The 25,433-nt window shown below is 39.2% G+C and overlaps 2 protein-coding genes across 3 annotated transcripts in view; both read left to right on the top strand.

The window, feature by feature from the left end:
* LOC149187651 (uncharacterized) overlaps positions 1-7,498 on the top strand; it is a 42,420-nt gene extending 34,922 nt beyond the window's left edge. The window contains exon 3 of the mRNA XM_089412373.1: positions 7,431-7,498. Within this exon, the coding sequence (XP_089268499.1) occupies positions 7,431-7,498 (68 nt within the window). The remainder of the gene's footprint in view (positions 1-7,430) is intronic.
* LOC149187649 (AFG1-like ATPase family protein) overlaps positions 1-25,433 on the top strand; it is a 454,936-nt gene that overhangs the window by 68,340 nt on the left and 361,163 nt on the right. For both annotated transcript variants that reach the window (XM_089411422.1, XM_089411421.1), the window contains exons 4-5: positions 8,268-8,413; positions 8,753-8,832. In XM_089411422.1, the coding sequence (XP_089267548.1) occupies positions 8,268-8,413; positions 8,753-8,832 (226 nt within the window). The remainder of the gene's footprint in view (positions 1-8,267; positions 8,414-8,752; positions 8,833-25,433) is intronic.

Below are 25,433 nucleotides of genomic sequence, written 5' to 3'. Positions count from 1 at the left end.
TAGTTACTAGAGTTGATTCAATCTAAGGGTTAGGAGACCTAAAATACCAATAGTCTCAACATGTTGAGAAATCTAGGGCAGCGAGGATTGGGGTGATTTCTCTTTACTTTGATAATTGCTTGTGATGTTCTTTTACTTAAGCTTGATGTACATGTAATTAGCTTCTTCTTCTGATTATTATAGTATTCTTATCATCAAACAACTACCAATCTATGAAGATGAATAACACAAATGGACACAGGATATAGGTTGCAAGCCAGGGCCAAAACCTCTCCTAGAGAGGAAAACCCACAAGAAATTCTTCTCTTCTTATAGAATCTTCAAATGACAAATTCCAAGACCTTTAGACCCTAGACAGAGACCCTTCGAAGAGCAAGTCAACCTTCTCTTGATGAACTTTTCTTTTACAAAGTCAACCCAAGTCAAATTGTTCCAAAATTGCTGCAACTTCACTCTTGATCACAAGTTTGGACCTGCAACTTCTTGACTGCAGATTTCAGCCCCTACTGTAGAAACCCTAATTCGCACGTGTGGGTGAAATATGGTAAGATAAGTCTCCTTCCTTCGCTTAGAGAGCTTCTTCTTCCTTGGTAACTCGACTTCCAAACTTGATCCTTTTGAACCCAAACTTCAACCTTTTATGATGATTGCAATTTCGGTTTTGCTGCAACAAAGTGATGCCCTAGTTCCTCGCACGTGTGAGAGAGAATGATAGAGAAATTTCAGATTTTTGGTTCTTCTTGTTATCTCCTTGTCTTCTCTTGTTCTTCGCTCCTTTTTCTTGCTTAGATTGAACTTCTTGATGATTCCTCAAATGAGGTTGAGTGCCTTGTATATATAGGCTTCTAAGGAGGACGAATAGACCTAGATGGAGCTGACTTGTCTTTTGTAGACTAAATTCTTCTCTTGTAGGCCGGCTTGGTTTTGGAGGGAGACTGTGACACTTTTTGACTCTAAATAAATTCTTTGACGTGATACAAAATGCCCAATAGGGTCTCAGTACATATGACAATGGCTCTTTGACCTTTTTGACTTTATGACAAATACTAGAAGCACACAATGGGTGCTTGACCTAAAACAAATTGACCTTGAGCATGAAACCCATGCTATGAAAATTACAATAATAAATTTTCTTTTCTTTTTACATCAAATACATAAAATCAATATTACATAGCATATTATGAAGACTGAACCTAGTTACATATTTCAAAACTCCCTCTTAACTAGGGAGGTATTCATAATACATAGAAGGTACATGGGCATTCTCATACTGAAGAATTCTCATAAGAAGAGTCAGATTGGTAAGCCATCTCATATGCTATATTTTCATCTTATATCTATGCATCTTATCATATAAACCAACATTGTCATATAACAAGGCCTTGACTAACAATTCTATCTCTCCACTAGATTAGAGCACAACGTTGGGGAGACACCTTCATCATTGTCTCTCAAGGTACATACCCCATCTAGACGTTCACAAGGTATGTCCTTTTAGGACCATTCCTGTCTTGGATTTACACATCCTCAAGGAATTTCCTCTTCGATTACTCTTGCCTATTGGATGCCCTACCTCATCCTCAAAGAGTATTGGTATTGGTCTTAGATGCTTACCCAATCCTCTATTCTTTCTTCATAATGTGAAGACAAGAATTATTTGTCTATCTCTCCCTCACAACTAGGGAGGATCTACTCCTTCCTATAAAATGAATATACCCAAGCTCCCTCTTAATTAGGGACTTGTTTCCAACAACAACTATCTACTCTTTGGTGGAGATCATGGTACTATCAGTTGCTTGTAGGGATCCTCCTTTTTGCATCATCATGTCATGGATGAACTTCAACTTTCTTCATCATGGAGCCATCTTCTTCCATAACTTCTTCGTAGGGCTTCAACTATCTTCTACATCACTTTCCCTTTCCTTTTCATAGTGTTGAACCAAGTAATGCTAGTCATGTCATTCTTCTTTTCATCAGAAAGTGTCCTTAGTTATCATCTAGCTATCCTTCATACTGCTACCTCTTTCCAAGTCATGTTCCTTCCAGAGTTTTCCATCCAAGTCTATGTGTACTAGTTGTAGGTGAATTTCTACAACCCTCTTTCGGTAGCCCTATTCCAACCCAACCAGATGCTTGCTTTCAAAATACAAAGTGAATCGTTAAACCAAATTACCTCTTAATGATGGCCCTTTTTCATAATATCAACTTTTGCGACAACATCGTGCATATTGTACAAATCCATCTTTGAGATATTTACTACCAAGGTTCTTTTTTTGCTTCATACTTATCAGGGTCTTCATAACTTCTTCATGGAGATATCATAGCTAATCCTTCTAGATGTTGATTAATCTTCTTATCCAAGTGGCTATAGATACATCTTTACGACTCTCCTTCTAACTTCTTCATATAATGCTTCTTTGTGATTTCTATACCTAGCTCCTTTCTACATAGAAATAGGTGTTGACAACCACCTCATATTCTTCATGAGGTCATATAATGTTGATTCTATCATGTCATCATGTAGAATAGTTCAAGGCATATTGTATTTATGCCTTCATGTATCATTCAAAAGGAAGCGTTCCTTCTTTATGCTCATGAGATAGAGATTTCTAACCAACCTATTTTCAACCAAGGGATGATATGACTTCATCTATCTATTAATAGTTACCAAACCTCTGCATGCCTCTTTCTTTCATGTGATCATCTAGACTTCCTCTAGCAACTTCCTTTCCTTTGCTTGAAGATGAAAATGCTTCAACTTAAATTGTTATGCTGCATTTTTTTGTCATACCTTCATCCTTCTAAACTGTGGATCCCACACTAGGTGGAATGTAGACTATCTATGTGACGCTTCTTCTAAGTAGAGGTGAACCTTTTAACAAAGATTCTAATGGAGGATCTTGATGATCTTTAACATGCTTCTTCCTAATGATGATGAGGTGTGATGATAGTCTTCTCTTTCTATCTTGCTAGATGACTTGCTTCAACCATACAAACTGCCACTTCGGATATACTTTCATGCTCCTAGAATGATGCCATCTCAATTTCTGCTATAATGCACCTTATCATGACTGTAATGCTCCCTACAGTGACTTGCTAACTTCCATATACTTAAATGTGTGTGAGATCCTTTTAATAGTAGAGTTCTTTTACTTCTTCCTTCTTTGACTTCTTCTCTTTTGGTTCTTCTACTTCTTCAGTCACATGGGCTTCACTTCTTTCCTTTCTTTTCTTGTTGCCCTTCTTGAGTTTAGGACAATTCCTCTTGAAGTGCCCATATTCATTACATTCATAACACTGAATCTTAGACATGTCAATTTTCTTTTGAAATTTCTTTCGAGGCTCAAATTTTCCAAACTTCCCTTTCCTCCTTGTCATAGCTGCATATGCTTGTGTTTGCTCATTTGATCCAACGCCATTCTTTGCCTTTAATTTGGTTTCTTCAATCTTACATAATGACCATAGATCATTGAATTGTTGAAGGAAATGAAACTAGGTTAGGTCTTCATAAATGTAATTTTGATATTTGTACTTATTCAAGAAAAGAGAAATTATTTTTGTATTATTTATCAATGAGTTTCTTGCTCATTGAAAATAGGTCAAGCACATTTTGAAGTGCTTCTAGAGAGTCAAAGTCAAAATGTAATTATGATAAGACCCTTTGAGGGCATGTTACATCATGTATGTCATCATACAAAGTCATGGGAACACCTCCAAGCATAGTCAAATCCTCTCCTAGCATCAACGAAGTCTCCAAGCAGCAAAACGATAGATAAAAGATGAATTTTAGTGTAACTGTCATGTCGGCCTAGAGGACAGTCAAGTCGGCCTAAAAGAGGAGGGACAAACCTCTATTTATAGAGGCTGTCCACTCATTCAACATAACTCTCTCTGAAATCCGCAAGCAAGAAGAAGGCCAAAAGGGACGAAGAGGGCTACAAGGGCATCGTAATAGGAAGACAGAACAACGAAGGAAAGGAGGACGTTTCTGAAGCAAAATAGTCACACGTGCGAGGTCAAGGAATGTCTGACTGTGGCCATTGCAGCAGAAAAGTATAAGTCAACATATCTCACTGTTTTGGGTGCAAACAAAGGTCTATTAAGCCTCTCTCTACCAGTGAAGAAGAAGCTCTCATAAAGGAAGGAAGAGGGACCAAGATCGAAGCTGAAGGGACTGTTTTCTAGGGCAGAAAACAGTCACACGTGCGATAATCAGAATTCTGTTTGCAGTCATAACAACCCTACATCCAAGTTAGCTAATTGGTGGAAAGAAGAAAGGAATCTCCATAAGAAGAAGGGTCTCATCAATAGTGTCTTCTTTAGAGAAAGTATAACAAGGTTGAAAGAAGAACAAAGTGTCAGAAGAAGGAGAACGAAGTGCCAAAAGACAGAGGTATATGTGCCGGAAGTTACAGTGTAGAAAGAGGAAAAATTTGACTTATGCTTGGAGGATGTCCTAGTCAAGGGTCTAGGGTTTGGCAGTTGTTCAAATAAGAAACTTCAATAAGAGAAAACTTACAAAGGGTTTTTCGTTCAAGAGTGGAGAGGTTTTGTCCCTGGCTAAAAGACAAACTTTGTGTTCTTGTTATTTTGTTCTGATGGCAGTTTCATGAAGTACACACATATGCACTAATAATAATAAGAAGAAGCATAAGCCAATAAGAAAAGTAAAAAAACTCCACAAATTTTTATCAAGTAACGAAGAATCATCACAACACTACTTTGCCCTAGATTCTTCAACATGGTATCAGAGCGTAGTTTACACATCAAGGAAAGGGCAACTAAAGAACCCTCATCAAAAGAAGCATCTACAAAGTTGAAGCATCAAGCCTAGAAGTCTCAATCACTTCAAGGACAAGAAGGGTCTACAATCCATCATTCATCAAGTAGGTCTATAAAGTTAGAAGAAGAGCCTTATATAAAGGCACCTACAAAGAAAAGCAGATTGAAGTAGGACCTACATCAAGCTACAAGTCTTCAAGCAAACCTCATCACCAAGCAAGTCCACTTGGAGAAGGCAACTTGAAGAACATCAAGATCCAGGGAAGACTAGTCATCAAGTCTTCAAGGAGGAAGCCAATCCATTACATTTCAAAATCTATCAAGTACATGTCCCCTTCTAAATACACATCAATGTATTTTTGCAAGGAAAGCAATAAATTGGTAGGTACCAATCACTTTCTTGCATGGAAGAGGACTGATCTACTACTCAAGGAGAATGAACTCCGATAGCTTGTCAAAGGGAAGGGAATATCACTATCCCTGCTAAGGAGCAGGCTCAAGCCTTAGCCAAGTACAATAAGGATGAGTCTACGAGACAAGAGTTAAAAGGATTCTAATAGAATCATTCAAAGACTCTCTCATTCCATATGTCTCCAAGTTTGAGACATTGAAATAAATTTATGATAATCTAGTAGAGCTATTCTCGGTATCCACAACCAGAGAAGTAATATCTTTGAGGAATGAATTATACAAGATGAAGATGACAAAGGAAGGAATAAATCCCTACTTCAAGAAAATCTCTGAAATGAGAGATCAACTTCAAGGGTTAACCCTCAAATGATGATTTTTAGAGGCTTCTACACCATACTTGGCAATCAAAAGTTCAACGCTTGGCATTTGGAGCTCCTTTCTTGCATGATGTCAACCCTAGTATGCTCACGACTCACACGTGTGGGCTTCTCATTGCATTTATGACAAATTTAGCTGGGTTGGCTTGTAGCCCAAGCGTTTCATTGTAATTTTACTTGTTAGTAGGGGCTTTAGAACAAAAAATAGACTTGTCCTCATATAAATAGAGGATTGGACCTTTTCATTTGTCATCATCATCACTTGTGCATATGACCTCTCTACTTGAGAATTTCAACCTCCTGTACCTATTGGAGAGATGTGATCTATGGAGCATATTTTGTCTTGGAGCAATATTTTTGTGTTTGGAGAAGTTTCCTTGGATCATTGACTAGATTGTACATGTAAGTGCCTTTATTGGAAAATTTCTAATTCAATGTCTAATGTATGGAATAAAAAGGTGATCTAGGTTAAATATTGTCCCCTAATTTTGTTGAATATCAATTTTATGGAAGTTAGGTCATATTATTGCATGCATTACTCATTGTATGATATGTGAATGGCAATCCTTTTGGTGATCTTACATTAGCTTTCCTAAGTGAATTTTGATCCCTCACAAAAGTATTAGTTAGGGTTTTGATGCTAGGGCATCGAAATGTCCTTACTCCTTTTCAAGTTTTAGCCAACCTAGTACTAGGCATTGGGCACTGGGTATCCATTTGTTGGTGATCAAGTCAATTTTATCCATAAATGTTTACTCTTTCTCTCTCTTACTTAATTCGGCCCTTTTAAGGCCAAGTGACCATCTATGGCTTAGTGCGAATTGACTAGGAAGGGAGATTTTTGGTCTTGGAAAGTCTGAACATCAAGGATTCTACTTGGGCATCCTTTCGAATTTATCTATAATCTCTCTTGCCCTAGGGTAAAACCCTAGTTTGGTTTTAGCTTCAACTTGAGGGCTTCTTGAGGGTTTCATGTGCCATAACCTTCTTGAAATACATTGTGGAAAACCCTTTCTTGGCACATGTACCATGGGTCACCCCAACTCTCAACCTATCAATGAAACCCTAGGTCTTATATTGCCCATCTTTGGCCTCTACAAGGAAAACGGATTGCCTCTTCTTCATGGTTTGGAGCCTAGTACCTAAATTGTGTCTTCCACTTAGAAGCCTTTCAAGTCACCTTGTAGTCCGTAACTTAGAATACCTATTAAGTGACCTTTATACGAGGACTCCTCCTATTGGTGAAAGTCCATAAAGAGAAGGGGGTAGTTGCTGTGGTGACAGTGGGCTACTATCTCATTGTTGTCACTTGGTCTAGTGATAGCTTTGTGGGGCACCCCTCTCCAAGGCCTATTAGATTTTTTGGCAACAAGTAGTAATCGTGAATGATATATCCCAGGATCGTTTTTCCCTTTGTATTTACTATTGACATCATTGTACTTGACAATCCCATTGACCTACTACTGTGGTCATTTGTTGGACATTAATATAATTATCTTATTTTATCTTTGTGGTCCAAATTCGTGTTCTTGCAGGTCATATTTTCAGTTTCAGTTATTATGGTGATTGAGTAGTTTCTAGCACAGGTTGTGTATGCTGATTTAACATAAGAATGAGCTGCATTCATTAAGTGATTTGACAAACTTACAGATGCTAAATTGGCAGACTTATGGCTGTAACAAATATGCTGTAAATAAATTCTTTTCAAATTCTGTTATATGTTGGAAATCAGGATTTGTGCTCCAAAGGCTGGAAGATATTTTCCTTGAAGTGGAATTGTTCTGTGTTTATTTTCTTGGGCTTCCTTGTGTATTTGGTTAGACAGAAGTGAAATGTATAGCTTTGCAATGTATATTTCAGATTCAGCTCTCTGGCTGAAGCCTGAAAGTTCACAGGAAATAGATAGGGGAACCTCAAGGTTGAGGTGAATTTGCATTAAGAGGTGATTTTCCGAAGTTTCCACTAGTGGCAGGCATATTAACATTTTGGCAAATCATCCACAAGGCTGGTTGGCAACTGAAATTATTTTACTATGTAAAAATGTAATTATTGTGTAATTAATACTATAGTACACATGCATGGTCATGCATGGTTCCTTTTGGGAATTAAGAATTTTAGTAAAGAGGGAGGTTTTGATCTAACCTTTTTTATGTTTTTCCTCTGTGAATCATAAAAGATGTTTATATGTTGGAAATATTCCATTTCTTTGCTGTATATGGATCTTTGGTTTTCAAAAAGCTGGTGAATTCATATCTAGATCATTGTAAAATGTACCTGTACTACTCACCACTCTTTAGGCATCTGCAAAATATTAATTTTATCTTTCTAACCTTGGTCCCACAATGTCTTACATACTTCTCTTCTAGATTGTTTCTTAGGTTTAATTGACACTATGTTGTCTCTTCTTCTCCTTTTGATATTGTTTCATGGTATTCACTAAAACTTTGAATCACGTCTTTAAAATGGAGAATGCTGAAGCTTGTGGTCTGTCATGAAGTAGTTCTATTCGAGCTACTATTGTGTTGCTCTTTGAAACCGTTTGGTTGTTTCCTTGCATTTTTATTTCTTCAAAATGCATTTTAAGCTGCATATGACTCTTGGTTTCATTTTTCAAAGTTTAATCCTCTGGCCTTGAAAATTGAAGGCACAATATTAGGCTAATAGATTTTCTTCTTCTTGTTCAACTGGATATATCAGGAAGAAAAATGAGCGTGCAGAAGCAGGCACAGGGAGAATGGTATCATACCTTAAGAGAGAGAAAAAGCTGGATTCACTTGTTGGTCCTCATCCAGTTGCACCACCCCCTCCGAAAGGGCTATACCTGTATGGAAATGTTGGTTGTGGTAATATTTCCCTTGTATTACCTGTTGGATAAATCAGCATACTTCATACTTCCAAAATTTAGTTGCTATGTATTATTTAAATGGGATCTCTATCAATTTTATTTTCAATGCTACTATTGAAATTATTTATTGTTTTTTGTTTTGTTTGATGCCATAGCGCCTTGTTATCATCTCAAAGGCATGCATTTTCGTTTAGAACATACAAGAATATATCTATATCTATATCTATATATATATATTATATATCAATTTTATTTGATTTTTGATTTCTGATTGGAACAGTAAAAAAGTTTTTAAGCCTCTGCTTTTAAGTTTAACGAAAATATCTCTATTGTGCAGGAAAAACAATGCTAATGGACATGTTTTATAATGCCACTGAAGGAGTTGTTAAACATCGATACAGATTGCACTTTCATGCGGTACATATTTGAGTGACAAAGTTTAGTTATTTTGCTTGGATGCTAAACATTAGAAAGTATTTTAAAGAAAATAGATTTTGAGAATTTTTGTTCTCGTTAGACATTTTGTGATCTTATATTCAAATAAATTGTGAAAAAATATGCTTGATTTTAAAAGTGTGACACATGATATCTTTGCAGTTCAAAGAAATTATTTTCTGGCCATTTTAATGTAGATAAGATAGACACATTAATTGTATTAATGCCCAACAAATGACCACAAAATAGGTTGATGGGAGCTGAATACAATGATGTTGATACAAAGCAAAGTACCAAAACATCTCATATCTAAAGAACAAGAAGTAAATAACGAGGTCTTTGATAAAACGTGCAAATTTTGGTTCCATTTATATATAACTCCAAGAGCCTATCACAATGGTGGTGTTATAGTCTGGGGCATGCCAATCTTGTTAGAAACGAAAAACCCTTTTCAAAAGACCCATTGATATATTATTCTGCCCACTAGTGGATTACATACTGGTATGTCCAATATTTGCATTGCTTTTAATGTGGATGTTACTAGCAGAATCAAATGAATGGTTATAATGGTGAAAGGAAGGCTTCTTAGGCTTTAGATGAAACAAATAGTCAAGACATAGGTCGACATGACTATAAAGTACAATCTGTAGTTAATAGACTTGTTAGCACTTGAAATCACCTGGTTCCAATATAGCTGGATACAATGTCCCTGACCACTTAAGAAGCTTATGATGGAGTTTGCCAGTTTAATGTGGTTCCTGTTGACCACTATGTGTCAACGACCCATAGCAGTGCACCCCTTTTTTTGCAAAAGGGATAGCACCTGATCGATGTGTTCGCGTCGTCCATCTATCATCATCAACCTGATTGTCATGTTATAATGTAAACCCATTCTACATGTATATGATGTAAATAATCTCAGAAGATCTGTGTCATGTATGTAATTGCCTAGGTAAATCTATTTTTCTGGTAGCAATCTACATTATGGGAGGTTTTTTGTCTCATTGATCCATTCTCAGATGGTCAGTAGAGTTTTCCTTCAGCGTTACCCCAAAAGCCGGAATGAATTTTGTCACCGGGATCTTAGGCGAGTCTTAGTGTTATAAATTGAGTCTATGTAAAATTGATTTGGGAATAATCCTAACTATTTGGTTAGGTTATTTTATTACAAATTGCTTAGTCTGTTGGATTATATTTATGTTGCAGAAATGGGTAGTCTGTGAGGGTCTATTTCAGATGGGTTTTCCCCTCGAGATGTAAAAAACTGTGAACATCATGATGTAAAGGGTCTTGAGGGTTGGAAAAAATAATCTATCTCCTCATAGGTTAATTAATTAAATTTTTTGGCTAAAATTAATTAAAATCCTAAGCCAAAAATTTAATTAATTATAGGTCCTAGGTAAATTTAAATTTTCTAAAGGCAAAATTCGTGGGTCTTTTAAAAATTAAATTTTAAGAGGCCCAGGGACTAAGGTAAATTGATTATTTTGTTAAATTTTAGGCCTTTGGTCCCTTGAGTTAAGTCAAAGTCAAAATTTTGAGGAAATTAATTCAAAAATTTAATTTTTGAATTAATTAAAATGCATTTAAGTGAAAAATTTGAAATTTCCTCAATAATTAAAATTTTGACGGATGAGATTAAAAGAAATTTTGATCCTCATCAATGGTCGAGATTACTTTGACAAGGATCACTCGAACTAGCCGTTGGAAGATTTATCTTTAAATAGGAGGTCAGTTGTTAGTTGAGATCATTCGATCTTTTTGTTGTGTGCTAAGTGAAAGCTCTCTTGTAATCCTTTTTTTTATGAACAATAAAGAAAGTCTTTGGGGTTAATTTTTGCTGGTGTTACTCTTCGTGGAAACGCTGTATGATGGTTTATTTCCATGCATAGATTTCCTTTCAGCCATTGATGATAACTTTCTGAAGAGTGATTTGAGCACAGATATTTTGCTCAATCACTGGGGTTTAAATGGTAATTTAAGTTTTGAATATAATAGCAGGTATCTCTATTAAATCTGAATTTTATTATCGTTTTCTTGCTCTACGTTAATGGTTGAATTGAGTTGTGCAGGAAATTCTTGATTTTTAGATCATCGGGTGTTCGAGGAAGTTTTCAGTTGGACCAACCAACTCCCAATTTGTATTTTCTGAAGAGCCCAGCTTGATTGGATCCCGAGCTTATCAAATTTTTTTTTATTGTTGATGCATGAAGGGTTTTGGGCGAAGCACCTCTGTTTAAAATCAAAATATCAAATTTCTCTGTGCTGAATTGATAAATTTGGCTTTTAAGAGCCTTAGATTATCAGATCTGGGAGCGGAGTTGGACTCACACTCACCAGATCTGATAGATTTGCTGTTCCTGTGCATAGATCTGTAATTTTTGTTTTTACTTTTCTGACTAGGGTTTCTAGGGTTTCATTTATTTCTGTATATTCGGGTTTTGAGTGTTTGTGTTTTTAGGTACAGGTTGCAGATCTGAAGCTGAAAGCTGTGCAGAATCCAGATCTAGGCCCTGGAGGGTAAGATCTGGATCTCTAAGGGTCCATCAGCATCATTTTGGTAGGGATTATATCTAGATTTCACAGTCCAAGGGTTTACATTTATTTATTTTCAGATCTGGAAATTTTATAAGGGTTTCAAAGAAATTTGAAGCAGAGCGATTTAAATTTTTAGTTATGGTTTCTGGAAAATTTTTTAAAGGTTCTGGTGGAAGTTCTGGGCCACCATTTTGCAAATTGATTGGCTGCCTAGTTTTGGAGTTTACTGTGCATTTCAATTTTTTTTTTAGAAACCCTCCTTCTGCATCATTCCCACAATCATTTTTCTCACTCTCCACGCTGCTCCACCTGCAACCACAAAGAGAGATCCCTCATCTCCATTTACGCTGTCCACATCTGTACGCTGCTTCATCCGTGGTCTCATCCCTGTTTGCACTGTCCAACAAACCTTTCCTCCCATCGCACCTTCCTCTCATCGTTGCCAGAACATCCCAACTCTTCCTCTCTCTTCCAAACCCTCTTCACGCAGCATCCTTCATTCCCTCACCCCTTGGATCCACGATCCACAACCTTTCTCTCAATCTCCATCCCGCTGTCTAGAGCTGCACATAGTCCTTAACGATGCCCAACAATCTCATCCAAACGCTGGCCATCCTCTCGTCCCTCTCGCAGCTCTCCCTCGTCCGCTCCTCATTGCACTCCGTCAGCCCTCATTGCCCTTCACCTTATCCATAGTCCTCCATTCGCAGCTCCATCTTCCCTCGCGCTGCATCTCTTCCCTTCTCTCGCTTCGTATCCTTCTCCGCGACCCCCTTCAGCTGCTCATTCACGCTGCCCTCACCATCCTGCTCTTTCATCCCACCTGCGTACTCTCCTTAACCCTCACGCTGCTCTCAAACCTGCGGCTTCAGCTCCTTTCATCATTCGACCTGCACACAACAGAAAACAAGAACATTCAATTTCCTTTTTCATTGTATATATGCGTTATTTCTATTTTGTATATCAAGTTTAGGGTTAGCGGATGTGTATTTTTTGTTTCATATAAAATTCATTTTGGTTTTGAATTTTTATTTTCTGTTTTCAATTTAATTTGAGATTCGATTTTATTTTGTATTTGACTTTAATTTTTTTTATTTGATTTCGATTTTTCTTATTACCTTTTTCTTTTGATTTGATTTTGGTCTTTGATTTTATTATGATTAAAAAAAAAAAACAAAAAAAACTTTTAAAATTTAAAATTCTTAAATATTTAAAAAAATATAAAGCTTCTAAAAAATCCTAAAAATCCTAAAAAAAAAAAAAATCTAAATTGTTTAGAATTTTGGTGTCGAATTTAAGAATGAAATGAATTAAAGGATTTGCGGTTAGACATCAAAATTTTTGATGTGGCTCATGGCCCTTTAAAAATTTCGATATTTTAACTCTTTGATTTGTTCTCCTTATTTTTGACATTAAATTAGGTTCCTAAGGAATAATTAAAAAATTTAAACCTAAAGTTCCTTAGTGTTATTTGGTCATTAAATGCATTTTTATGATTTTCCTATGGTCAAAGTACGATAAATGTTTGAAGTTATATTGGCTGTTGGAGAAAATTAATTAATTCTAGATCTTGGTCATTAACGATAATCATTTTAAATCTGGAATCTTTTGCATGTCACAGTGTTGGGTGTTTATATTGATTATTCATGATCGTCATTATTTGTCACATATTGAAAAATTGTTCTGGATAACTTGTTTTATTTAGTTGATGGTTAATTCAAATATCGAAGGTGCTGGTCTATAATTATTGATATCTTGTGGTCGTGTCTTGGTTACATTAGCGTTTAAACTATTCATCTCAGTTAATCAAAATCCATTTACAGTTCATAGAGTTGTTCATCATTAAAATCTCCTAGAGTCTATTTTTCATAGGTTATTATTCCATTTACCTAGGGACTACCCCCCTTGACTTGTCTAGGAGAGAGTCTAAACGGAGTAAGGATTTAAGAGTGACAGCCCTTACTCCCAGCGTTGTCGTGGTGCTTAGACACTTTGTGCGACAACAGTTCCCATAGGCTAAAGCAAGAAAAAATTTAATAAGGGGGGCTTAATTTGCATAAGGAAACATTATGAAAAGTCTAAGGGGTGACAAGGGGACATTTCTTAAGCAAGTGAAAAGTCACTTCAACTTGATCAAATGAAATATTATAAAGTGACTTTAGAAAAGTCCAAATGGTAAAATGGTGGCAACAAGGGCCACATGTTTATAAAAGAAGGGAAATGAGGAGACTCTTCATTCGTGCATTTGGGTTTTGGAGAAAAGAGTTCTTGGAGAGTTTTCTTGAAGAGAAGCTTAGGGTTTGGAAACCCTAGCCACCATAACTGTTTCATGTTGAAACTAGACACTCTAGCCTGTTCAAGGAGTGAAATCGCACAGATTTCACCACTGTGTTTCAATGGAGAACAAGATTTACAAGAAATATTGAGGTACCCAGGTGTTATTAGTTGATTTTAGGAGCTCATTTGGTGTTTTCTATATCATTTGGCAGGTTGAAGAACTCCGTGAAAGTTTGAGCACACAAGCCCAAACTTGAGCCTTGGAAATCGATTTTCATAGCCAAACCAAAGGGTAAGTTTGTATCTTTGAGAGGCTGCTCTCATTGTGGAGGCTAACTAAAGGTGCCAGTGGTTCGATTTTCTCTTTGGAGGGGCAACTCGAATACCCAGTCAAGGCTACAAACATATTTCACTGTTGACCAAGTTTTCCTTTCTTCCTAGGCTGCGTATCAGTTGATGGTTTGAGTGTGTGGATTGTGGGGGGAAGCATTGTTATAGGCAGGATGTATTACATATGTGGGGCATGAAACTGATTCCCAAGTGGTCGTGTTCTATTCTTGTGCATGACCACGAGTTTTGGAAGTCATACTAAGGTGGACGAAGATCATTCCTATACACTCCAGTGCTGCTGTAGCTTCACTGTTGGGACTGCGTACTATCTTAGGGACAAATTTTATTTGGTTTTTTGGTGGTACAAGGACTGTTATGAAGTGTTGAGCTTGTATATCAATTTATGGGCATTATATTTCATAACCAAACTCTAAGATGTTACTTCTAGTGGGTTGATAATTGTATTTGTGCATCCTTCTATGGCTACCAATAACAATTAGGTTCCATCTTTCTAATTCCCCTGATCGTGTGTTCAAATTTTAAATGAGAAACGCTTTTCTATGGGGGTATTAAAACTACATATCAACAACTTGTAATTTTTAGGTTTTGATGTATGAAATAAGAAATTGTTTGGAAGTTTATTAATGCATTTGAAGCATTGTATGTGTTTCCTAGAAAACAAATTTATAAAAAATCACCTGCAGTAGAAAGTTATCAAACTGTTTGATGAAGTTACCACTGAAATTTTGATTGAAAACTCACAAAATTATTGACGTAGAATTTTTTTTTCTAGTGGGGATTTTCCAGTGGTAGCAGAGCATGTTCTTGGACAACTGTGAGGTTCGAGGGCAACTTAACAGTGATTACATGATATAGGAATGTCCTTTCACAGGGACTAGTTATAGAAGAAGGCGTAACTATAGAGAACCCACTCCACTTACAGACAAAGATTCAAATAGTGAGAGTGAAGAGACACCAAAAGAGGGCAAAAGATTCGAAGAGACACTTGAAATAGAGGGGCCAGATATGGGTGAAAGGGAGGAACAAGCCTTTAACAGTTTGCTCAAGGCAATAAATGATCTAGCTAAAGGCCAAAAGGAGATGGTAGACTTGACGAAAGGGATGAAAAACAAAGGGACTTCCACCGACAAGGAGCCTATGGATGGAGAAGTGTCCAATAGTGTAGAGGGCGGCCAATCACATGCTGCTACACAGAGCTATTCACGCTCATTCAGTAAACCACCCAGACCCAATATGCCTCGGTTTTTGCATGTGACAAAAGATGATCAAATAGAGTAGACTAGTCAAAGGATTCATTATGCAGATTACATGGAGGAGTATAGAGCATTGGGATGAGAGTTCTAGTCTGGCATGAGTTTCATTGAATTCTGCCACCTTTAGTTGAAAAGTACACCTAAACCATTTCAGAATGCCTGAAGGCAGAATCAGGCGCTGCAGAAACATTGGAGAAGGTGACCATCCCCTGCTTTGATGGATCATACAAGTGCTCAGCTCGATCATGGGTTCAAAAAATGGATACATATTTCCAGCTACATCAAATGACAAAGGGTGAGGCTATTAAACTAGCCACATTACACTTGGATGGTGAGGTGTGAAAATTCCTAGACTCTAGGGACCCTAACTGTAGCAATTCTGAATCTACTTCACCTACTTGATCTTTAATATACATTAACCAAGTTATTCCTCTGAATACTAAAGCAAATTACTTCTGTAGCCTACACTTTAATTAAATATTTGATCCTCATGAAACATAATACAGAGCAAAGAACAAGATACATAGGACACACTTATTTTTGGACACATAGTCCTTGGAAAAAACCAATGCAAGAAAACTGGTGCAACAGTTATGAGGGTTTATGTTAAAATTGGCAACTAGGGCAAAAATCCATGTGGGTCATCTTATTAATGGTAGCTGATATTTTTCTTGGATCCCTCTCATCGAGAGGTGTAGGATTGATTTAAAGATCATTCGATTCCGATAAGTATTCATGGAGATATGAATTTATTTGTGTTATGGCACAATTCGTAAAGGTCGACCAGCAACCAAATCAACCCCACTTGTGCTCAACGTTTTAGTATAAATAAAGGAGGACTTCAAGTCATTTAGACACTCATCTTCTTGGTGATCTCTTCCTCTCCACTTGTCTTTGGGTTTTGGTGGGAGGAGACACCTAAAGAGGATATGTTGCCCTAGAGGATGCCTTATCCTATACGCTGTCATGAAGGAGACCTCTACGCTGCCCTAATGAAGATCAAGCTTCAGTCTTGGAGGAGATCTGGCCGCAGATCTAAGAAGCCCTAGCTGCAGTCAATAGGAGTTCTAATGCATAGCAAAGGGAGCCCTAATCCGCAACAAAGGGAAGGATCTAATCCACAGTCAAAGGGAGCTCCAATACGCAGTCAAGTGGAGGAACTAATCCGCAGATCTAAGGAGCCCTATATGTAGCCAAGTGGAGGCCCTAGTCCGCAACAAAGAGGGAGCCCTATATGCAGCCAAGTGGAGGCCCTAATCTGCAGTTAGGAAAGGTCTTAATACGATGTCCAAAAGAAAATCACACGCAGTCCAGAAGGAGCCTTAATATGCTGTTAACATAGGCCCTAATACACTGCCTGAAATAGCCCTTATCCGCAGTCCTAAGGGAGCACTCATTCATTGTCAATAAAGTCCTAATTCAGTAACAAACACAATTGTGTTTGCTGTAGGTGACAGTGTGTTAAAGGAAGTTGATATAGACATTAAGTGAAGGAAAGTGTTGAGGTTTGTTCCTTTGTGTTGCTGTGTTAATTTACTTCAGAGTTGCTATGTGCTAGGCCATAGGCCATAGCATCATAGCAAGGGTTTCTTAATGACTGCGTGGAGGGTTGTTAAATGCTACAACTAGGCCTAGTTTGAAGAAAGAAGGACGCAGGTCTGTGTGGGCAGTTTTAAGGTAAGGGAAAAAGTTGATTTGGTTGGCTGTAGGTGACAGCGAGTGCAGCAGCATGATGATATGGTGCAACAACATGATGTGTGCAGCATGATGATCTAGATGCAGTAGTTGGATGCAGCATGGAGTGAGAAGCAGCAGGATGATGAGGTATTGCAGCATGCATTTGGATGCAGCTTAGTGCAATGAAGAGCTCAACATGGTGCAGCATGAGGAGATGCAGTACTGTGATGGGTACAATCATGATTAGCGAAGCATGATGAAATGCAGCATAGTGATGATGAGTGCAACATGGTACAACACGGTGAAGTGCAGCATGATGACGAGATGCAGCACTATGATAGGTGAAGGAGTCACCTTGGAGAATCAGTTGAAGCAACATGTCTTCAACTGATCTCATGTATCATCATCCTAGGAGATGATCTATGCTCTGATCTAGATAAGTCAAAGTGATGACTTCTATTGTAAATGTACTATCTCTCTCTCTCTCTGTTGAACTATTGAAGAACATATAAGAAGAATTGATAAAGGGTTTCCCCACATTGGGGTTTGTCCCTGGCTAGCGCCACATCTTGTGTCCTCTTATCTTGGCTTGTCTTTTGCGATTTATGTTTATGTTCTATCTGCAGTTTCCATTAATGCTGATGCGATTGCTAATCTAGAAAAGGTATTGAGCTAACTATGAAAATTGAAATAAATTGCTCTAAGCATAGAACATACCTAAATTTGACATGGTATCAGAGCTGAGGTGAAGACGATGCCGAAGCAAGAGTGAAAGAGCAATCATTGAAGATAGTTGGGAAAGGACAAAAGGATCAATGGATTCCTCATCCCTCTTCAAACTCATCAAGGGCGAAATCGAAGCAGAGAATATTATCAGAATGGCGCAGTGGAAGCTTCTGATAGCCTACCTAAAGATCACTTCAATGAGAAGTCTAGATCTAAGGGTGGAAGGAAAGGCAGATGCCTTGGTTATAATAAGTTCGGCCATTATGTGAAGGAGTGTCCGAATGGCAGGGACACATCACTTGATGATGATGACAACCATTCTAGGGACATCTTCAATGATCAGAGGAATGACAGTGCAGGTCATCAAGGTAATGGCTGACTCTTCAAGAAAGCAAGGAACCCCAGGTATGAAGAATCATATGTTGTTTTTGATAAGATAAAGAAGTGCTATCTTGTATTGGCCCTCTCTTTCAGATTCTTTGGGAATCTGGCTTATTGATTGTAGTGCTTCAAGGCACTCCGTCGGATAGAAGGGTGCTCTCTCTAATTTGGTAGAGATGGAAACAATCGTGGGATTATACTTGGAGTCGATGCCACCTATCCCGGAAAGGGTGTAGGAAATGTTACCTCTCATTTGAATGAGGGTAACTTGATTCATTTACAGAATATCTTTTATGTACCTAATCGCAAGAAGACCCTGGTGTCCATTTCAGCAATGGAAGTCAAAGGTGTCAGGGTGGCATTCATTGATGGAAAGGTATGTGTTTAAAATAAAATTTTCTAAGATGATTTTGAGTTCAGGGTTGGCAATTTGTATCAAGTTGCAGGATGTTCCATTGGGGACCATATCAGTTGACACATCTGATCTATAACACTGGAGGTCTACTTATGGGGCCCTACCCGAGGTGAGTCAGATGGTGACTCAAATGCTTGAATTCAAGAAGAGCATGAAGGTACATGTTTGAGATGTACCGAAGGAAAATCTTACAAGGGGACCATTCCCCTCATGTAGCAAGTCCATAGGAGTTTGATTTTCATGGTCAGTTATCTCATGTATACAAGTGGAAGAAAACCCTTTATGACTTGAAGAAAAACACCTTGGGCATAGTATGAGAGGATTGATAGTTGTCTGATGAAGCTAAGATTCACTAGGGGTGAAACCGATCCAAACCATTGCTCGAAGGTTATGGATGATAGACCTCTCTTACCGATACCTTCTAAGGACGACCTATTTCTGACAGGTGCAGACCCTCTCATTTGCAGAAGTAAGAGGGAGTTAGATTCCGTATGTGGAATGGTAAACTGCAAGCCCGTGACTACCTCGACGATCTTAACTTTCAGAAGTTATATGGTGATGATGCCGGACTAGATTTGGGAAATGCCTCTGAGTTTCATAAACTCATCTGCATTGATGTTCTTGCTGAACTTCCGTCCGGATATATGTTTTGCAGTTAGCATGGTGAGCTCATATTTGGTTGAGCCTCACTGGATTGGTGCCAAGAATCTTCTGAGATATCTTCGGGGCACAATCTCTCATGGATTGAGATACACTGCCAGAAATATGAAGCTGCGTGATTATTCAAACGCTGATTAGGTAGGCAGTGTGGAGGATCGCTAGAGCACTTCTCAGTGTTGGTTCTCTCTGGATTCTGCTTCAATATCATGGATGAGTAGGAAGCAAAAGTTGATTGCTATAAGTATCGCCAAGACCAAATACATAGCTACGAGTATGATCTCGTGTGATGCTGCCTGGTTGTGGAAGCTCATTAGTGAGTTGTTTGTACACGATGAATATCACTGTGATTCTTTGTGACAACCAGGGGGGATTCGATTATTGAGGAATCCCGTATTCGATGATTGCTCTAGCAGATAGACATCAAATACTACTTTATCTGGGATATGGTAAGTCGATGAGCGAGGAGGCTCCATCGCATTGAGACTGATGTACAAGTCGCAGACACTTTATCAAAGCCCCGAGGAAAGATCAAATCTGTGATTTTCCCGAACGACTTGAAGTTGTTGAGAGACCTTTGTAAAAGTGTCCTGCGTGTTGCATGCATTGAGCTCTGGGAGCTCTGGGGGGTTTGGGGTACTTACTGGAGCAACATAAGACCACAGGGCGACTCACCCTCCCATGGTTGTGTGCTATGTACAAGGTGACAGGTTTAACCTTTCCTTGTGATACCTCGTGGCGACTATGGAACATGATGATTAGTTCTCCTGTGGGCCAGGATGATTAGTTCTCGCGTGGCAACTGTGGAACAGGATGATTAGTTCTCCTGTGGCCGGGATGATTAGTTCTCCTGTGGCGACTGTGGGACAGGATGATTTGTTCTCCTATGGACAGGATGATTAGTTCTCTTGTCGAGGCATCCTACCCATGCAGTCTGGGACTCATGGGAAGTACCTCTCATCTGATCAATGAACAGGGAAATGGGGTTGGGACCGTAGTAGTACTATTGATGGACGCATCGTTGTATCTACCGTACTCTCTATGCTAGGATGACCTCCATTGATTTGGGATCAATGTAATTGACCTGGGATCAATGTAACTGATCTGGGATCAGTATGAGCGATTTGAGACACTCTCTTGTGATATTGATCTAGGATCAATAAAACTGACTTCGGGTCAGTAAAATGAAACTGACTTTGGGTCAGTAGAGAATGGTATGAGTTTCTCGATCAATTCTTCTTCTTTATGGTTCAGCAGAATAGAGCAAAATTGAGTAGAGCAGTGCAGGGCACTGATGGCAGAGATAGTACAGTGGGACATATGGATCAGTGGATGGAGTTCTCCCTAGTTGAGAGGGAGTGTTAAAATTGGCAACTAGGTCCAAAATCCATGTGGGTCATCTTATTAGTGGCAGCTGATATTTTTCTTGGATCCCTCTCATCGAGATGTGTAGGATTGATCTAAAGATCATCCGATTCTGATAAGTATTCATGGAGATATGAATTTATTTGTGTTATGGGACAGTTCATCAAGGTCGGCCAGCAACCAAATCAACCCCACTTGTGCTCAACGTTTTAGTATTAATAAAGGAGGACTTCAAGTCATTTAGACACTCATCTTCTTGGTTATCTCTTCCTCTCCACTTGTCTTTGGGTTTTGGTGGGAGGAGACACTTAAAGAGGATATGTTGCCCTAGAGTATGCCCTATCCTATACGTTGTCATGAAGGAGACCTCTACGCTGCCCTAATGAACATCAAGCTTCAGCCTTGGAGGAGATCTGGCCGCAGATCTAAGAAGCCCTAGCTGCAGTCAATAGGAGTTCTAATGCATAGCAAAGGGAGCCCTAATCTGCAATAAAGGGAAGGCTCTAATCCACAGTCAAAGGGAGCTCCAATATGCAGCCAAGTGGAGGCCCTAATCCGCAGATCTAAGGAGCCCTACACGTAGCCAAGTGGAGGCCCTAATCCGCAACAAAGAGGGAGTCCTACATGCAACCAAGTGGAGACCCTAATCTGTAGTTAGGAAAGGTCCTAATACGCTGTCCAAAAGAAAATCATACGCCGTCCAGAAGGAGCCTTAATATGCTGTTAACATAGGCCTTAATACGCTGCCTGAAATAGCCCTTATCCGCAGTCTTAAGGGAGCACTCATTCACTGTCAATAAAGTCCTAATTCAGCAACAAACGCAACAATGTTTGCTGTAGGTGACTGTGTGTTAAAGGAAGCTGATATAGACATTAAGCCACAGTTATACAGTGAAGGAAAGTGTTGAAGTCTGCTCCTTTGTGTTGCTGCGTTAATTTACTTCAAAGTTGCTATGTGCTAGGCCATAGGCCGTAACATCATAGCAAGGTTCTCTTAATGACTGTGTGGAGGGTTGTTAAATGCTACAGCTAGGCCTAGTTTGAAGAAAGAAGGACGCAAGTCTGTGTGCGAAGTTTTAAGGTAAGGGAAAAAGTTGATTTGGTTGGCTGTAGGTGACAGCTAGTGCAACAGCATGATGATATAGTGCAACAGCATGATGATATGGTGCAACAACATGACGTGTGCAACATGAGGATCTAGATGTAGTAGTTGGATGCAACATGGAGTGAGAAGCAATAGGATGATGAGGTATTGCAGCATGCATTTGGATGCAGCTTAGTGCAATAAAGAGCTTAGCATGGTGCAACATGAGGAGATGCAATATTGTGATGGGTATAGTCATGATTAGCGAAGCATGATGAAATGCAACATAGTGATGATGAGTGCAGCATGGTACAGCACGGTGAAGTGCAACATGATGACGAGATGCAATACTATGATAGGTGAAGGAGTCACCTTGGAGAATCAGTTGAAGCAGCGTGTCTTCAACTGATCTCATGTATCATCATCCTAGGAGATGATCTATGCTCTGATCTAGATAAGTCAAAGTGATGACTTCTGTTGTAAATGTACTATCTCTCTCTCTTTGTTGAACTACTGAAGAACATATAAGAAGAATTGATCAAGGGTTTCCACTTTCCCCACATTGGAGTTTGTCCTTGGCTAGCGCCACATCTTGTGTCCTCTTGTCTTGGCTTGTCTTCTGTGATTTATGTTTATGTTCTATCTGCAGTTATTTTAATGCCAATGTGATTGCTAATCTGGAAAAGGTATTGAGCTAACTATGAAAATTGAACTAAATTGCTCTAAGCATAGAACATACCTAAGTTTGACAGTTTATTATTATGCAGGAGAAATATCTGAATACAAATCTAGGATGCTCAGCAAGCAATCCTTTACAGAGAAAATACTGGCAGAAAATTTGAGTGAGTTTTACCTCACTTCATTCGGCAAAATTCCGGCTGATCCGGCACAAGACTGGCTAACCCCGACTATTTCTGCACTGGCTCTACTTCAACCTTGCTTCACCTTCTCTGCGTCAGCTCTCCCGGCTGTTCCGACAGTTCCTGACAGTTCTAGCAGTTCTGGATTCTGCGTGAAATGCAACTTTTCTGTGTCAGCTTTCCCGGCTACTGCGCTGCCTCTGCGTCAGCTATCCTGACAGTTCCAGCAGTTCCCAACAGTTTCGGCTGTTCCGACATTTCTGGATTCTGCATGACAGATAACTTTTCTGTGTCAGCTCTCCTGGCTACTGCACTGCCTCTTTGCAATCTCTCTCTGCAAATTCCTTCTTCCGGATTCTCACTGCCCCTTTGCTGTTGAATGATCACTTAGTTTGAATTTCTCAGCTTCCTAGCCCCAGAAATCGAACTGCAGATCAATTCTCTCTCTGTGTGTGTTTCCAAATGAACCCCAAGCCTCCATTTTATACTTTTCCTGTTGAGTCTTCAACGATTGATATTAAGTCTCTAATCAACGACTAAGATTAATGCATGACTTGATCCGCCTTCTAGATCATTCTCACCCATATTTTGATTAATACCCATTAATATTTTAATTTCCCTAAGTTTAGACTTAGGAACTCCATTAAAAATATTAATTATTTTAATAAAATACAGTCAGGGTGGAATTTCACCAAACGGTTTTTGGGTTCTTTAGAACTCATGTGCCTTAACCTCTCCACCAATTTTCATGGCTAGAGCACTTTTGATGCTACCAAAAACTAACACTCCTTCTTAGTGAGGAAAGTGCTCTAGCAACAATGTCCACTTGCATGCTGCTCTATTTCTGAAGCACCCCTTTTCTACACTGCTGCTGCCACCAACACTGTGCTGCTATTGCTGCTACAATACTGCTACCCATGATACTGCCACTGCCACTCCTGCATCTGTACTACAACTCCCTCTTAAACGCTGCATCTGCTATGCTGCTAGTGCTACCATTGCTAACACTGCATTTGTACTGCAACTCAGTTGCTGAGAGAAGCAACTAAAAACTTTCAAAATTAGTTGAACTTAAGTGTGTTCAACATAATACAATGAATGTTGGAATTTGACTGTTGCTGATTCTAACCCTCTGAATCTTCTACGTTGCTGTTGACTCCTGCACTGTGCCAACTGCACTGCTGCCAACCTTGCTCTATGTTGATCAGTCTTTGGTCCCCAGCTACTGCATCTGTCCTCCAAACACTCCACTGCATCATTTGACACTAAGTCCATCTCGCTACTGCTGAATCTTGGGCTCCCGTAGCAAGGAATTGATCCAAGAGGTGGACTCCACAAGGATCCTGCCCATGTGTAGTCCTCCCGACTATAGTTCAATACTGCCCCATTTCCCTACTGGAGATGTGCGGGCAGTCATGGCATATTCATCTTTGTCTATCTTCACGGTTGCAACCTTTGGATCATGCTTCTCGTCCTTATCCTTTTGCTTCAAAGGACACTTAGATGTAAAGTGACCCATCTGGCCACATCCGAAACATTTCACCTTCGAAATGTCCTTCTTCCGCTTTGGCTTTTGTTGTCCCTTCGATGCCAAAGCTGCGTTCTCCTCCTCCTCCGTTGTATTTGTGCCTCTCCCTCTACTGCCACTAAGGTTGACCTTCACTAGGTCCCTCCTGAACTCCTATTAAAGAGTTGCCCACATTTCCTCCCATGAAGGCCGTTTCTCTTTGCCCAATATGCTTTGGACGAAAACTTACCATTCATCCGAGACTCCATTCAGGGCTATCCTCACCATCACGGTTGGCTGAGGAGTGGAGCCCACTGCAGCAAGCTAGTCTCTAGTGTCTTGAAGATGCTGAAGATAGAGGTTCACCCCTTCTCCTTTTTGCATCAAGGACCACTGCAACTTCTGCTCTAAATACATCTTCCGCTGTTCGGAAGAGCCTTCATACAGAGAAGACAAGGCTTCCCACATCTCTCGAGCTGTATCCTTGGCCTGCAAGTGTGAGATCACATGATCTCGAACTCCATTGGGAATGAGCCTCTTTGCCTTCCCCTGCTTGGCCTTGTATTTCTTCTTTTGATCGTTGTCAGCAAGAACAACTATAACACTATTGACGTAGGCCTCGAGATCATATTCCTCTAGAACAGCTACGATTTTGGTCTTCCATATGACATAGTTGGAAGCACCTTCCGACTTGTCCTAATCTCTGAGGCCATGTGATTCCATCTCACCCAACTGTCAAATTGACTCCCCAAGTCACTGCTTATCAATGCTCAACTGCCCAGCAGGTGAGAAATTCGAACTTTTTGTTGGAAAGTTCTATGAGGAGAAAATTCCCCTTCTATGTGTCTTCATTCTTTTCTAGCGGATTTTTGCCTTGACAGAAACTGCGCCTTTCAAGCACTGTGCTAAGGCTTGGCGTCACTCCCCTTGCCTCTGCAAACTCACGAACTGGAAATCATATCTCTTTGTCATCTCACTCAGAGAGAGATTTCCTTGGATATGCTTCCCGATAAGGACTGCGCAATCCCTTCAAGGGGATTCGAATTACTGCCAAGTGCAGCGTTCGGCCTCATTGCTCAGCACTTGATCTACTCTTCTTGTTTCAAAATCAATGCTCTGATACCATGTGAAAATTCCTAGACTCTAGGAACCACTACTACAGCAATTCTGAATCTACTTCACCTACTTGATTTTAACCATACATTAACCAAGTTATTCTTCTGAACCCTGAAGCAAATTACTTCTGCAGCCTATACTTTAATTAAAATATTTGATCTTATGAAACATAAAACAGAGCAAAGAACAAGATACATAGGACACACTTATTTTTGGACACAATAGTCCCCGAAAAACCCAATGTGGGAAACCGGTGCACCAGTTCTGAGGGTTTATTATTATGCATGAGAAATATCTGAATACAAATCTAGGATGCTTAGCTAGCAATCCTTTATAGAGAAAATACTGGTGGAAAATTTGAGTGAGTTTTACCTCA

This window comes from Pinus tabuliformis, chromosome 3_1, assembly GCF_031772625.1.
Source record: "Pinus tabuliformis cultivar Carrire ecotype Pingquan chromosome 3_1, CPIR1, whole genome shotgun sequence".
Taxonomy (NCBI): Eukaryota; Viridiplantae; Streptophyta; class Pinopsida; order Pinales; family Pinaceae; genus Pinus; species Pinus tabuliformis.
This window is presented reverse-complemented; position numbering and strand designations above follow the sequence as displayed.